General features: G+C 36.6%; 1 protein-coding gene across 3 annotated transcripts; it reads right to left on the bottom strand.

Annotated features, from left to right (window-relative positions):
* Positions 1-1,498: 1,498 nt before the first annotated feature.
* LOC143422385 (unconventional myosin-IXa) lies at positions 1,499-14,693 on the bottom strand. Of its 3 annotated transcripts, none has more exons than XM_076892969.1 (15): positions 14,015-14,693; positions 12,239-12,500; positions 11,850-12,150; positions 11,119-11,736; positions 10,653-10,951; positions 10,325-10,584; positions 9,941-10,248; positions 9,525-9,862; positions 9,376-9,436; positions 8,040-8,363; positions 5,844-6,767; positions 5,602-5,682; positions 3,295-5,531; positions 2,187-3,197; positions 1,499-1,858 (listed from the first exon to the last, which is right to left on the bottom strand). In XM_076892969.1, the coding sequence occupies exons 3-15, from the start codon at positions 12,140-12,142 to the stop codon at positions 1,761-1,763; spliced, it is 6,852 nt and encodes a 2,283-aa protein (XP_076749084.1). In that variant the 5' UTR covers positions 12,143-12,150; positions 12,239-12,500; positions 14,015-14,693; the 3' UTR covers positions 1,499-1,760. The 3 variants fall into 3 exon arrangements, with proteins under 3 accessions (XP_076749084.1, XP_076749085.1, XP_076749086.1); XM_076892970.1 differs by having other exon boundaries at positions 12,239-12,491; XM_076892971.1 differs by lacking the exon at positions 8,040-8,363.
* Between the last annotated feature and the right edge of the window lie 469 nt (positions 14,694-15,162).

Raw genomic sequence — 15,162 nt, 5'->3', positions numbered from 1 at the left:
GCGCCGAGAAAAATTAAGTCTGATATTTTATTTTACGAGTAAACAATTTAATAACATCGACATTTCTTTGCAAAAGAGTATCAAAGTATATATTGATAAAAACTGAAGAAAATTGCACAGCGATGTTATAATGTTTTTGTCCAAATTTTAGGTTCACTGTGAAGACAAAAAAAATAAAATCTGCGTCATTTTCTGGGGAATAAAAAAATCTACTAAAACAAGACTGCGTTGTTGCAACCCGGCGTCAAAGAATATTTTGCCAAAGAACGAAAAAATTGTTACAGCGACTTTATAATGTTTCCGCCAAAAAAAAATAGAATCACTGAATTGATGAGAAAAATCAAGTCGACGTCATTATTCGGTGCACAAAAAAAGTTTAATAACATCGACACCTTGTTACTTTGTGTTACAAAAGGATATTTTAATTTTAAAAAATGGAAAAAAATTCACAGTGACGTTATAACGTATTTAACAAAAAAATAAAAATATGAAAAGACTGCGATAGGAAAATAATTACATTCTTTATGGCATAGAACGATAAGGTCGAAACATGGACCTAAAGGACGATATAAAATCTTACACGAACTTTTTGGATGGGCTAATAACATATGACATATATACAAGCTACAATTTGGTTTCCTCTTTCCCTCTTTTCGCACGATTCGAATCCCCTACTTGAACCAGCGATCCGATAACTACCTATTGCATAATACGCGAGGGTATTTTATGTTAGAAAAAAGAAAACGTCACTGAAATATGTCTGACAAAATTGAAACCCGACGAGGTACCTCGATAACTCTTCTTTCGAAACTTTCAATTATTGACATTTGTCCCATCGTTCTTTCTAATTCTTTTCCCAACGAAAAGAATGCGAATTTCGTTTCTAAGCTTGCGATTGTCAAAGAAAGCAGTATAAACCTGAGCTTTCGTTTAAGGAGAAACAGAAAGAGATTTACTTATCGTGTTGGTTCAACAATCTATAAAATCTGTAAAAAGAGTCGTGAACAAAGTGGGATCGTTTCCAAACGAACCGATAAAAACATGCTCGAGAATAGAAAGAGAATTTAAATGCGACTAAACATTCGTAACAATAACGCGTAATCATTTCTTAACTTGCTTTCCTTTTTTTTTTCTTCTTTACAAGATAACTATATCGACCCATGCGAACGTATACTTCCAACCCTTCAGGTAAATCGTACAGAAAAAAATGTAACATGACATATCCGAATGAAGAAAGATATTCTAACCGTGAAATACCCGGAAAATGTAAATACGTTGCTTCGATGGAGATTTCTAAGCATCTATAACCAAATTGACAGTCTTCGATAATAAGAGAAATGCATCCTAGGAGAAAAATAGATTATAAAATGAACGTTTAATATATTTCACCGTGAAGCTGTTCATTCGCGTATTTCTTGTTAACTACTATTTAGAAACCTCTGAAAGCTTTGCGACAGAGTGAAAAAAAAATAGATATATATACATATATATATGTATGTATGTATGTATGTATGTATGTATGTATGTATGTATATATATGTATGTTTGATCGGATTATCAGCTTAACTTCGCGTGGAACAAATTACTAAACCTACCTAATATCGTGTTCACTACTTATTGAAATTAATAGCGGCTTGCCGATGAGACCAGAAATAAGACTCGTCGATTCGCTGCCGTCAGTCGACGCTTCACACAGCGCGTGTCATGTTGCTATACGCTCAACGATCATCATTCCTCGTAGTGATATTCACTGTCGATGGTCATACCATTACCATGTCTTCATCGACACTAATGATCGTAGGAAATGCATTGTCCGTGGAACTTTCCCTCTGGATAGGTTTCTTCCTTACAAGCCCGTCTGTTGACACATACGACACAAAGATATAAATTATACATCGGATTATAAGCATCGACGAATAGTGACTCAAAAGAGAAATATATGAAAATTATTTCCGACAAGAAGTGAATTTTGTCTTTAACAATAATTTCAAAAAGGGACAAAACCACCCTACGAAAACATCCATAAATCACTAACATTGACCCAGATTATTCAATCGATTAGAGGTCAATTCTTCTTCTCCCTACATCACATTATCTCTACTCTTCCCGTAAATGAAAGTCTATTCATTTCAACCTCGTAGGAAACGAATATTCCCATAAATTATAGATCGAACGTAATAATTTACCGGCAGAAGATGGTAGGAAGTCATCGAGAGACCCATCGTCCAAGTCCGTGGCAGATAGAAGTAGGTCGTCATCCGAAGAAGCTCTCGTTAGGCTTGGAAGGATCGAGGTCAGTAGTGCCTTTTCTTTTTGAATCTCCTGTATATGATCGACGAGCAGCGCCTCTTCCTCGTCGCCTCGGTCTCTGCCTCTGTCTGTAGTGGCTCCTCTCACGGTTACGCTCGTTGCCGCCACGTTCGGTTCCTCCGGGCTGTAGTCCTTCGAAGATCGTATACTGGACAAGCGCTTGACCACCGTTTGGCAAGCAGTCTCAAGCGTGTTTATATCGGCTAGAGTCGCTCTGACGACTCTCAATTTTTCTTGTACGATCGTCTCGACGCAACACGTTTGCCTACCGACGTCCTGCAAAGAATCCTGCGCGGGCAGCGTCCTGTTCGTTCTCAAAATGCACGGCGCGAATACTATCGCCAGTGCCGACGGTGACATCCGATTGTCGACCTCGTGGAGCGCCACCCTGGCCAGATGAACGATCAACCGTTCCATCAGATCGAAGTTCGGTTTCGGTAGTTTCTTCAAAATGGCAAAGAGCGTGCTGATACGATCTCTGGGATCCGTCAGATTAGCAGCGTGCAGGAAGTCGTCGTAATATTCGTAGGTTAGAAGTGGCTCGGGCATGTCCCGAAAGAAACTTTTCAATACCGCCGCGAGCACGTGTACTTGGTAATTTTCAAAGTTCACATTCTCGAGATCGCCCTCGTCCATTTTTAACTTCAACTCTTTTACTTTCGAACTAACACCGCTCTTTCGATATATACCCTCCACGTAAAGACCGTGCATCTCTATGCTCGTGATCAACCGATCCACCACTATCGGTATCTTGCCGTCGCCACAGTCTAATTTGTACAACGGTACACCGAACACTTTTCGCGAGTTCGCTTCGTGCAACGAAGCATCCTTCCCGCAATCCGCCAATGTTCTCATGAAGCACTTCTTGTGGCACGTTAACTTACAATCTGAATACAAAATGTGCATATCAAAATTAAACGGTTAAAAAGTTATTATTTAGTCATAAGAAGAAACTAGGAAATTAAAAAAGAAAAAGGTACTTACTCTGGCAGACAAGTCCTCGCTCGATAGGCCACATGAAGAAAGACGTACAGACTTCGCAGGCTGTAGGTATATTTATGATAGTCAACTGGAACATGTGATTACCGTGTCGCGTTGGTTCCTCTTGTTTCCGTTTCTTTTCCTTCTTACGCTTGCTTTTACTCTGTTTTTCCGGTGCCTCGGTTTTCGCTAACGTCATAAATTCGTTCATAAATCCTCTGAATGCGTTTACCCCCATTGTCACGGGAAAATCTTCACTGGTATTCTCTTGTTTGCACACTGTCTCCATTACGTGCAAAAAGTTCGCTATCAGATCAGTGTACTTAATGTTACCTTCGATTCCTTGCTGAATGGCAACGCTATAGGTGATCACTAGATCGTCCTTGAATTTACGCAAGGCTTGCTTAAACACCCGATCGACCTCGCTAGGCTTCTTGCCCTCCTCTTGACCCTCCATTATGTAGATCTTCTTCGTAATGAAATCTTGCATTAAAGCTAATTCTTTCGCGTCCGATATAATCTTGTCCGTGCTGTCAGAGAAAGCGGATGTACCAGTCAAATTGAACTTCGACGCCACTCCCTGTTTCAAGACATCGTATGGCATCCGCGGGGACTTCCTGTTTTTCCGTCTGCTCGGCGTGTTCGCCAGTATACAGGGCATTTTAAGTACTCCGCCGTTCTGAATACACTTCACGTGGTACAATTGTTTGCAGTCGATACATTTGTATCCCTGCGTGACAAACGCGTCCATTTTCTCGTGACAGCAAACGCATACATCGTCTTTGGCGAACCTCGCTACTTTTCTGAAGCAATGACCCGCTAACGTGAAAAGATTGCCTTTCCACTCCAAAAGGTTCATACCAGGCGCGAGTTTCAAGTCGTTAGGACTTGTGTCGGCTACTGACTTGCCCTCGCTGTGCCCCGATAATTTAGTGGTCGGATCCGAGTTTCTCCTTTTTAGGTCTGGCGCCATTATAGTTTTGCATCCCATACGTTTACCAAGTTGCTGCGTTTTCACTGCGGATTCATTTTTGTTCACAGGCCAATCCGTTACTGATCTCGAAGCTGTTTCGTGAGGGCTTTCCTTTCGAATCCGTACTTTCATCGATTTGTGCAGATCAGTCTCTTTAATCGTGCCAAGAAATAGACTTTTCACCTCTCCGCTGTTCGCTTCGATGACACTCTCACCCATGGACCGACACTGAACTTCTCGACCATTTCGGTTCCTTCTCGTACTTCTAGCCGGCACGTCAGGTTCCTTTGACCTCGAATTCTTCTCCTTGGGTGATGTTCCCTTCAACACGGGACTCTTCAGCGGGTTCTCATCGTTCACAGGGTCTAGTTTCATGGATGTATCCCCTTCCGAGTTTTGCCTCTTTAGATAGCTGAAATCTTTAATTTCTTTACTATGCTCGTAATCGTGGTCGCGTCTAATAGGTGAAACAGGAACGTTCGAATCTATTCGATCTGTTGGTACGCTATTGTCGCTCAATCGGCGTTGCTCTCTAGCCGCGGAGCCTTCCATGTGTATGAAACGATCATTATCCAATTTGACGTTATAATTCGATGCTTCGTTCGGTTTCTCTTGTTGCACTTGTTCGAACAAGTTATCGGCTATATTCTTATACTGCGTAACATTCGGGGATCGTGTCAACGTTGATTTTTGCGGACCGGACAGTAGATAATCGCTATAATTAATGGGCGAATATTCCGCTCTACGACGCCAGACGTCTGAATTTGGGCTATGCGTCAAGTTTATGTTACACTGATAGTACGTGTTTTCTCGAGGATTTGGAAACGATGGGGTTGCGTTGAAGATAGGCGGTGCACTTTGCACGGTGCTTGGAGTTTCTGTGTCGGTCTCTCCATCGCTGTACCCTGTTGATGAACTGTCCGTTCGTTTACTAACATTAACGGATGATAATCGACTCGGAGCGTTTGCCAAATTCGTATTCATCGTAATAGTAGGAGATTGATCACCCCGCTTTGTTCTGGTACTCGGTACAGGTTTGTCGCAAGAATTTTCTTGAGATTCTGAACTGTTAACGCTCACTTGAGATTCATAGCTCCTGAAACTAGCCGAAATCTTCAGGCTGGCACAGCGGTTATAAAATTTATCCAAGGGAACGGAGTCCAAATTTTGTAAAATTGTACTAGACTCGTGCAACTTGCTTGGTGTTACTTTACGCTTCGAATATGACATGTTCGTGTCGATCGTATCCCGGAACACACTGTCTGATCTACAATTAATATATGTTATTGTAATGATGCAATCAATAATTTTTGTTTAAAAAATAGATATTTATTTACCTTGTTGATATAAGATGACTTTGAGACTCCGCTTTACGAACCGTATTGAATTCCAATAATCCGTGATCTTCTGTGAGTGACCTGTGCATTAAAAATAGAAATATTAATAGTAATTGCAAATAAAGTTACTCCCATTAGTATTCTTCTTATAGACTTACAGTGTCTGAATATTAATGAAAGTAATATGATATTTTAAACCAACTTCAAGTGAACACCCCTTAATCTCTTTTATAGATACTTACTCTTCACTGTCTCTAAGCCTAGAGGACACCTTACTGTTGTCGTACCCAATCTCTTTTTGATTTGAGATTTCTTTATACTCTCCGATTTTATCAACAGGCAATTTCTTTCGTTTCTTCAATTCTGCAAATATCTTCCGTGCGTTATTGCCACGAACATAAGCTTGGAAGGTAATCACGCACGACTTAAATTTCTTAAACCAACTGTGATGCTTGTATGCTCTCCAAGCAGACTGAATATGAGTTGCAGCTTCGATTCTAGCGCGTAAAGAATGTGCGAATCTCTGAGCAATGACCATTCTCCAAAATGCCTGTATTTGCACAACTGCATTTTTTAATCTGAGGAACTTTCTTCTTTCTAAACACGCACGGAACCACTTTTGTATAGTTGTGATACTCGTAATTATTTGTTGGTGTAATTCAATGTCTAATTTAATTTTTTCCGACTCTCGAAGAAACACTTTAGTCGTTCCAAGCTGGTAATTGTCTCTGTTCAGATTTAGCGTCAATAAGAAATCTCTGACATCGGATTGGGAACTTAATAAACCCTTGGGCAATAACATTCTGTATAGTTGGATAAATTCTTCGTACGTTAAACGAACATTAAATCCAGCCTGTCTAATTCTGACTGTTTCCAACATTCCAGTGTATCTTAATTGACGTTGCACTGTTTCTTCGTCAAATTCATTCGGCACTTTGTTAGCATTACTTTTAATGCATCTGATAAAGAATGGATTTGCTTGATTTAAAGTATCCATAAGACTGTGGAGACTTTGTTGAAATTGTGCCGATACTGTTATGGGTTGCTTCCTCGCTTTTCCAGGACCAGAACCATAACTTTGCGTTCGTCCAGCAAGTGTTTTTACGGTTTGAAGATTTTTTAAACCCTTCTTGCCACGTTCTCTTGGTCGAAATGATTTATTTTTCCTGTAAAGGTGCCAAATTTCCACGTTAGCATTGAAAAACGTATCGAGGATTCCTTTTCCTATTTTTTAAATTCCTACGATAATAAAACAAGTATATATGTTTACCGCGTTGTAATTATTTTTAATATGTATCAATTTTTATCAATCGGTAGCCATAAAATATTATTCTAGTGTATAGAAAAACAGGAAAAGGAGAAACTGAGATTCTTACAATGACACGTATGGCATTGCAAATAGTAACAATTAATTATTACAAACGTACTATGAAATATAAGTAGCAAACATTTAGCAGAATGTTATTAAAATTCGTACGACTAGAATGTGATAGCAAATATAATAAAGCATATGATATCAAGATCGATCGTGTAGAAAAGTAGTTATCCGCAGATTTGGAAGTTTTTAATAATATAAAAAAAATACAGCTCCGTTGCATAATATTAAATCGTACTATCGATCGTTGGCACTAGATAAATGCACGATTGATATGAACTATAAATGTTAGTGATAAGCAGTTTGCATTCTAATATGAGCTAATTAATTTCGTAAGTTAGTGTCTTTATTAGTGTAAAAATGTATATTTTGTGCAATATTGGTAATTTGTTAAAACTCCTTAAAAAGTGTTATCGTGCAATTAACTGCAATTAATTGCTAGCAAAGAGAATGTGTCTATAACATAGAGAATTTCAATACTAGAAAATTATTCGTGTCGAATTTGTTTGCTTCATTAAGCAACGTGTAATATAAATTAACCCATTTTCGACTGTATACATACTCACACCGAGTCGAAGAAAAATATACAACGCTATACAAAATTATTGAGTTTTAGTTATTTCCTAACTAATCTTGTTGTTTTCAAACTGAATGAGTTAATTTATATATAATATTTTAAAAAGTAGGGAAACTTGTAAAGTCCAACATGCATTGATTATAGTTAAAATTGTGAATAATCAAATCAATGAAACATAACAATTAAAAAACCACTGGAGGATAATGATCGTGAATATCATGGTACATCAAAGAAAATGATTTTTTATGATCTCTAAAAGGGCACGTGAAAAGTTCGTAAAAATAATGAATATTTATAGGAAGCTGTGTATACGTCTGCACGGGAAGACCATTAATATCCTATTGAAATGCTATTACCTATGCAAGGAAATCCTTCACCCAGAATTACTATAGAGAGCACACACTACCTTTATTGTAGAGCAGTGATGTTTTTTATAGCTTAAATTACAATTATTACGGAGTATTAAATAGGTGCTGGTTTACATACATGACTATTTGATTAGCGCGTTCCATGACGTTTGCTTCGTCTTTTGGAAGCACCCTCTCTAGCGGAGTATGAGTATCTCGCCTGAGTTTATTATTACTATGAGGCTGGTCTTCCCTGCCCCTTACCAAGTAACCCTTCGTGGTTACATTTGACGGGTGTTGCGTTTGATTAATGTTTCGAAATTGTGGCCACGACAATCGGTTGTTGTTTACATTGTCGTTGTTTTCGAGTTGTATAGAAGATAATATGGTAGTGCGTATAGTTGATGGTATACAGACACTGCGCTGCTTCTGATAACTTGGTGGACGATTATGTTTGTGCGAACTGAAAAAGTCTCTCATGCTTAGTTTTTCTGTTCTTTCTTTTTAATCATTTTTTACGTAACTAAATGGCATTGGCTAACTATAACTAATTACAAGCGTAACTAAATAAAATATCGCGTTTAGTATTATTGACAGTTAGTTAAAACTTCTCAAGTTTGCCGTTAACGCGGGAAAAAATGATTCCTTTAGATCTGTCTCATGAGCGACTCCAACGGAATAGTGAGAATTTTAGTGATTGATATGAACTATATGAAGAAAAAATTATTGTTGCATTATCGATCATGCTTAAGAATAAAGTATGTAAAGTAATTATATTTTCAAATGACAAGGATGTAACTGTATGGAGAAAGTTATGAAGATTGCACTCTAATCACACTTAATACAAAAAGTGCATACAGAAATTCTAAACAATATTTTTAACACACAAAACTGGTAAATATTGTATGGATTTACAAACTGTTTGTAGCTTATTATATATCGCTTATGGAACCACTGACATTTTTAGTTTCCAGACTTGCTAATGTACTAGTGTAAAATTAACGATACACATTGTAAATCCATAAAAAATCTTAGCGTAAAAAATGTAATGTTTGCCAAAAAAACGACACATACAGTGGATCCAAAAGACCACTTACGCGATTCGGTTAATAGTTAGATTGACGGTCGACAACGTCACAAGATGGCTACAGGGACAAAAGACATGTGGCCAATGTAAATATAATTAACGTTCGCTTTAATTATAAACACATAGGAACTTCTTCAGCTTGATGCAAATATTATTAACGCAAGTAACGTATATTTATATACTTTGTACGGTGATAATAGTATGCAGGTAAAAAACATATTCAAAACCAAGCGCAATAACATTGCCATTTGTTTATCACGATCATTATTATTTAACTAATAAATGTTGCTCTATTTTATGAGTATACAAGCATTTAAATATTTTTCGAGTCACCCTTTTATGAAAGTAAAAATAGTATGAGATTAAATAGAAAATTAATAATGTATACCTTATTACATTCTCGTTCGGTGTCCTATACCTGTTTTGTATAGACGTTTTTGTACCATCAGCTAAAATAATAAGATATTCTCCAATTAACATCTTTTGCACTTGCCTAATGACAAACAAGCAGTTTAGAGTACTAAAATAATATCATACCTCGTCCATGTCTATGAGCTCGGCCCGCTTCTTGGAAGGCGAAATGAGCACGAAAAAATGCTCGAAGTATCGCCCACCTAAATACGGCAACCGGATCAGCACCCACTAATTCTCGAACGAAAGCAAGAGAAGAATTTTTCAATACACCAACGACACCGTCTGGTCGCATTAAATCGAGATTTTTCTCTCTCATATTAGCAGCTTGATATTTAACAGCCCCTGCATAATGACGTACAACAAAGGCTGCTTCGCGTCGTTGTGGTGCTTCGTAAAATAGATTGTCTTTATGGACTGAATTAAATTTTTGTAGCAGTGTCTCATTCGTTGCACCCGGAAAGCTATTACAAACAATTTTTTCAGTTTAGTAATGCATAATAAATTGATTATTTAAACTTAGATTTAAAAAATATACTGACTTGCACTGATCATCCAAGAGGCAAAGAAGACCATTCGGTTTTCCTTCAATTAAATTTAAACAGCCTGAATTATCACTGTATCCTATGTCTGTCCACCTAATCCCCTGTTTTCTATACTCTCGTTGTTCGTATTGAAAAACATGCTGATTGAAATAATGTTGTAGTTGTTCGTTTGCATAGTTTATACATAATTGTTCAAAGCTATTGCACGTTTTGAAATCTTCAAAACCAAAAATATCTAATACACCTATGCTATTGCCTTGATGATCTCTGAGGGTATCTTTCTTTGAAAGTAAAGCATGATTAACCTAAAAAAAAATAGGGATGCTTTTATAAAGTGTTTTAATCTCCACAATTAAATGAATTAAAAATGTTATATCGTACCTGAAGTACAATCCAATCAAATAGTGCTCCATACAAACATTTGGCCATAGCATCTCTTGCCGCAATTGCTTCTGGAAGTCTATAGTTGATAACTAAAGTTTCTCCGGAAGCTCTTGCACGTTTGGCAGTTAGTGCAGCCAGAAGAGTTTCTTGTTTCACTCTAAGAAGCTCAGATATCAACGCGACAACTTCAGGATTCTTAACACCCACAGCTTCGTCGTGATGATGATAAGATTTTCTTGGCTGAAACTCTACGTTACCTAAAATAACAAGATGCATATGGTTAGTTCATTTAATCGAGAAATCGTTGAAATGAGTCGCTAATCACCGAGTAGAAGAACAGCTGACAGAACTGCAAACAGTCTTCTTTGTTTCTCTGGTGTGAACCCAACCATTTCCATAGATTGTTTCAGTCTTGAAAATTCATGCCGTTCGTCGACATTTTCAAGCCCGTAACAGCCACTTTTATTTAAGTAATTGTAACGATCACAACTTTCCAGATGCAAAAGTTGCTTCTCTTGTTCACTTGCTCCAGCCAGAAGATAATAAAATACATGATAGTTTCGTTCATTTCTTCCTTGAGAAACTATTCTCGATTTTTCCAAAAGATATTTCTGTACAACAGCCCTAAAGAAAAGTACAATTTCCTTTTTCATAATTTTCAAATAATTTTCAATACAAAGTACTTATGACCCTTTCTTTATATAATGACATTTTATTTTTACTTTTAACTGCCAAATATAGTGACAAAGTTTACTTAGGTTAGGTTATTATCCACATAGGAAGGAACTTACCCGTGCACCATTCCATTTTCCTTGTAGTTCACTTGAATAAATTTGCCAAAACGACTACTATTGTTATTGTGTGCGGTTTTTGCATTTCCAAATGCTTCTAATACAGGACCAGCACTAAGTATTGTCTGCTCGACACCGCTACCATGAGAACCTTTCTGACTAAGTGCTGTCAAATGATGTAGTAGAAAATTTGTTGATTCTGTTTTACCAGAACCACTCTCACCGCTAATGACAATGCACTGATTTCTTCTCTCTTTAAGCATACAATGGTAAGCCGCATCAGCTATGGCAAATATATGCGGCGGTATATCTGGCCCCAACCTTCTATTTTGATAAAGTTTCACGTATTTCGGATTGTAAATAGGATAAAATTTAAATGGATTCAGTGCGATTAATATGCTGCCAACATATGTATATATGTTTCCAGCTAAAAACCTAGCCCGAAGGTTGTCCAATAGAGTTTGTTCGTTAAGGTCTGGAAGTTGACATAGATCTGGATACTCCTTGTCTCGTGGTTGATATAAGAACCTATTAAAATAGTCCTTAAGGAGCTGTGGATCCATGGGAAATCTACTATCTGACCACAAATAATCTGGTTGCTTTTTACGCAAGTAAAACCTACAAGTGAAGAGTATTAGTTAATTTCATTGTTAAATTCTTTATTTTATAAGTTATATATTGTACTATATGTATCGTAACATATTAAATATTAGATTTGATATTTTATTTGCCTGTAATATTCTTGTTGCGCTGCATTTCTTGGCCATAATAACATAAGTGCTACAGGGCACTCGGATGGTCCAAGTCTTCTTTCCTTGCATTCTTGCCCAACAGAGTTCCCTACCACTTCTGCCAGTTCATAACCATTAGAAACAGAGGCATCAACTAATCCAAGTCTCTCTATTATACATTCCACTATCTCAGCAGATGAGGTCTGTTTTGTAGCTTTGATTGAAAGTGCTTCATATTCTGGGCTCCATTCACCCACAAATACTTGCACAACCCCCGAGCCACAGTTATCCATTTTTAACCCTATAAAATAGAACAGTTTACAAATCTAATATTATTTTCATATGTAGTGTCACATAAACTTCTCTATACATATATTACAAGACTTTACCTTGTTTTATATAAGGTTAACAAATTTTTCCTCTATCATCCAAGCAAAATTTCAAATGTATCGTTTCCTCTTCTTTTTGCTTCTCAATTATGCACAGCCACTGATGCAAACGTTTAAAATAACTTTTATACATTTTGTTTTAAAAATGTTCACTGTTACAGTCTCACCGTTATTTTAAGATTTATATTTACAGGTATTGTTTGCATTAATTTAAGTTTGTCAAATGCACTCAAAATTACCCGATATTCATAAACTAAAAGAGCTTATTTACATACATATATATATATATATATATATATATTTATATATATATATTGTGTCAAATATTATTCATAAATCGGTTCAATGAAATAAAAAATATAAGAATATTATTTTTCTTTCATTAAAGTGCATGGTACACAGAAATAATAAAGTATCTCCAAATTTTTCTTCAAGCCTTAAATTCATTATTCACGCACAATTTAATACCACAGATTATAAATGTAGGTTAATACACCTTTCTTTTTGTATAATAAAAATAGAGTCGTTAAAATTATTTTATTCTCTTTTTTTTAATTTATATATTCAGTCAATTTGTTTATGTATTCTTATGTTGATTTTTTGTTCTTTAGCAGTTAGAGTATTTTAAATTTATATGAAATGATACATTTAATTCAGGTATCTTGTACTTAACGCTCAATGTTCAACAAAACCTTTCTGATAGCCATTATATTTTATCAGAATGCTTGCTATATAGTTGAAAAGATTATAGGTGTGTGCTATTGTTGGTAGGCAGTAACTGAGTTTTTCCGCTGAGACAATAATCCAATGTTTTCAACGGTTTACAAACATTCTCATGTCGTTTGAGTATTTTCATACACTTATTGCAAATGATTACAGACGTATTCACATCGGTATGTATTATAAAACTTTTGTGCGTAAGGATGAATCTTATCTGGAAAAAAAATGTATGACACATCAATGCTTCAAATCGATTTGTTTGTCACACTTTTTAAGTAATATAATGATTATATTATCATACTTAATAAATTTACATGCTTGGTAGATAGGATCGTTTAATTCTTACTGTATTCTGTACACATGTATATTTTACTTGCTATTTATAATCTGAATTAGCACGTAAATATTTGACTACATAAATAAATATTATCTGACAAATTAATATAACTTGACACGAACATATAAAAAGATAGAGACCCCAGATAGATATAATACAATTCTAACCTTAAAGCAAAAAAATCAACAAATCTCTTTGTTATTCGAACATCTGTTCCCTTCTTTTTTCTTTTTTTACTTTCTTCCTATAAAATTGTACTAGTCAAATATACAAATATCTCCCTAGGTTCTTCCCTCATTACCGGTAATTCCTCAAAATTAAACGATACTGCATGGATTTATTTTAGCACGAAAACAAGGAACAATATAAAACAATATTCCAAAGAGACTAGGGTGAACGGTAATCGAAACACATCGATCATTCGTTGGATACACAAAGGATTGCGAAAAACGACATACGTTCCCGAGATACCGATTGCCTCGGACCTGACGGCTGACATTCGCAGGGAAACCGTCTTCCGACGCCGATTGGCGGGTCATGGACCATACCACCAATCAGCGGCGATCTGTGAGCGTGAACGTCAACAGAGTAAACCGGGCTTAAAGTCATCAAGAATTTCTCGTCCAGGCATGACACTTACTGGTTGTTACATATCATCGTTAAAGAATGTTATGAAAACATGCAGGCCCGTTCGAAGAATATTGTTTTTTTCCTATTACCTTCTACGCCGATAACAGGACGCTCGGTGTGGCACATTCTTATAAATCACCAAAGCCCTCGCATACTTGGACATGCTTCCACGGAGTTGAAATTTTACTGTAAACGCACTGCCGTCTGTTGACGATTTTCAGTTTCCTTCGTCACCCGTTCGTTTTACTTAACACGTATTCCCACTTCCGTACACCGTTATTGAAACGTACTACCGAGAAACCGATACCTGCGACTGTGACCCTCGCGCACTCCGTACACACTGTCCCTCTGTTTTCTCGCACTCAAAGACACACGTACAATACGGGCGGATTGACACTTTAGTAAACAATATCTACTGTCACCGATACTTCTGCGTTAACTCTGCCGCCGTCAGACTTGTTTAAAACTGCAACGATATTCGCGGTTAGTCGTGTTGTTGGATTGATAATACCGACGACACGGATGATGAGCCCTTGCCCAGTTTATCGTCCTTCGTCTCCTCACGGGATCCTGCGTCCCGATACGACCACCATTTCGATTTTTCCGATCACGTGGTACGCAGCGCTGGCGTTCATTGGCTTATTCCATTTGACCACGTGACTGATCGCTAATCCACACACTTCCATTCAGAGGGAGGTCGCTGTCGGAGCTATCTGTTGATCATTTTCTGAAACATTTCGTATACAATATTCTATATATTCTAGTCGCCTTCCAGTGAAAATGCGAAGAAAAACATTTCTAATTACAAGTAAGATGCATGCCAGACTTATATGTAAATATATTTTCCATCGTGCAATGATTATTTAAGGTCACTGCCTTTGTTACCGTTTCAGCGGGTACCATTTTAAAACAATCTATTTTTGAAAATAATTTCTTCTCTTCGAAATAAGAATACTTGAAACGTAATGAAATTTTTACTTTATCAGCCAATATTATTTGCTGTTGATATAGAAAATACATGTCGATGTTATCATTACAAATAATACCGCATTCCAAGAAGTTTATCATTTATTACAATACACGTTGACAAACTTGTGCGCAAAATTAATCTATATCTTTTATGTTAAAACAATTGAACTTGTTCTTACAGAGATAAAGTAATAAATGAAAGATGTCTGTGTTATATTGTAAGCAATATGGTATTCCACATTTTTGTTTCTCGTTGTTTAATTATTCG

The sequence above is a fragment of the Xylocopa sonorina genome, chromosome 3 (assembly GCF_050948175.1).
Source record: "Xylocopa sonorina isolate GNS202 chromosome 3, iyXylSono1_principal, whole genome shotgun sequence".
In the NCBI taxonomy this organism is placed as follows: domain Eukaryota; kingdom Metazoa; phylum Arthropoda; class Insecta; order Hymenoptera; family Apidae; genus Xylocopa; species Xylocopa sonorina.
The sequence above is the reverse complement of the archived record's forward strand: the minus strand, read 5'-3'. Positions and strand labels throughout refer to the sequence as shown.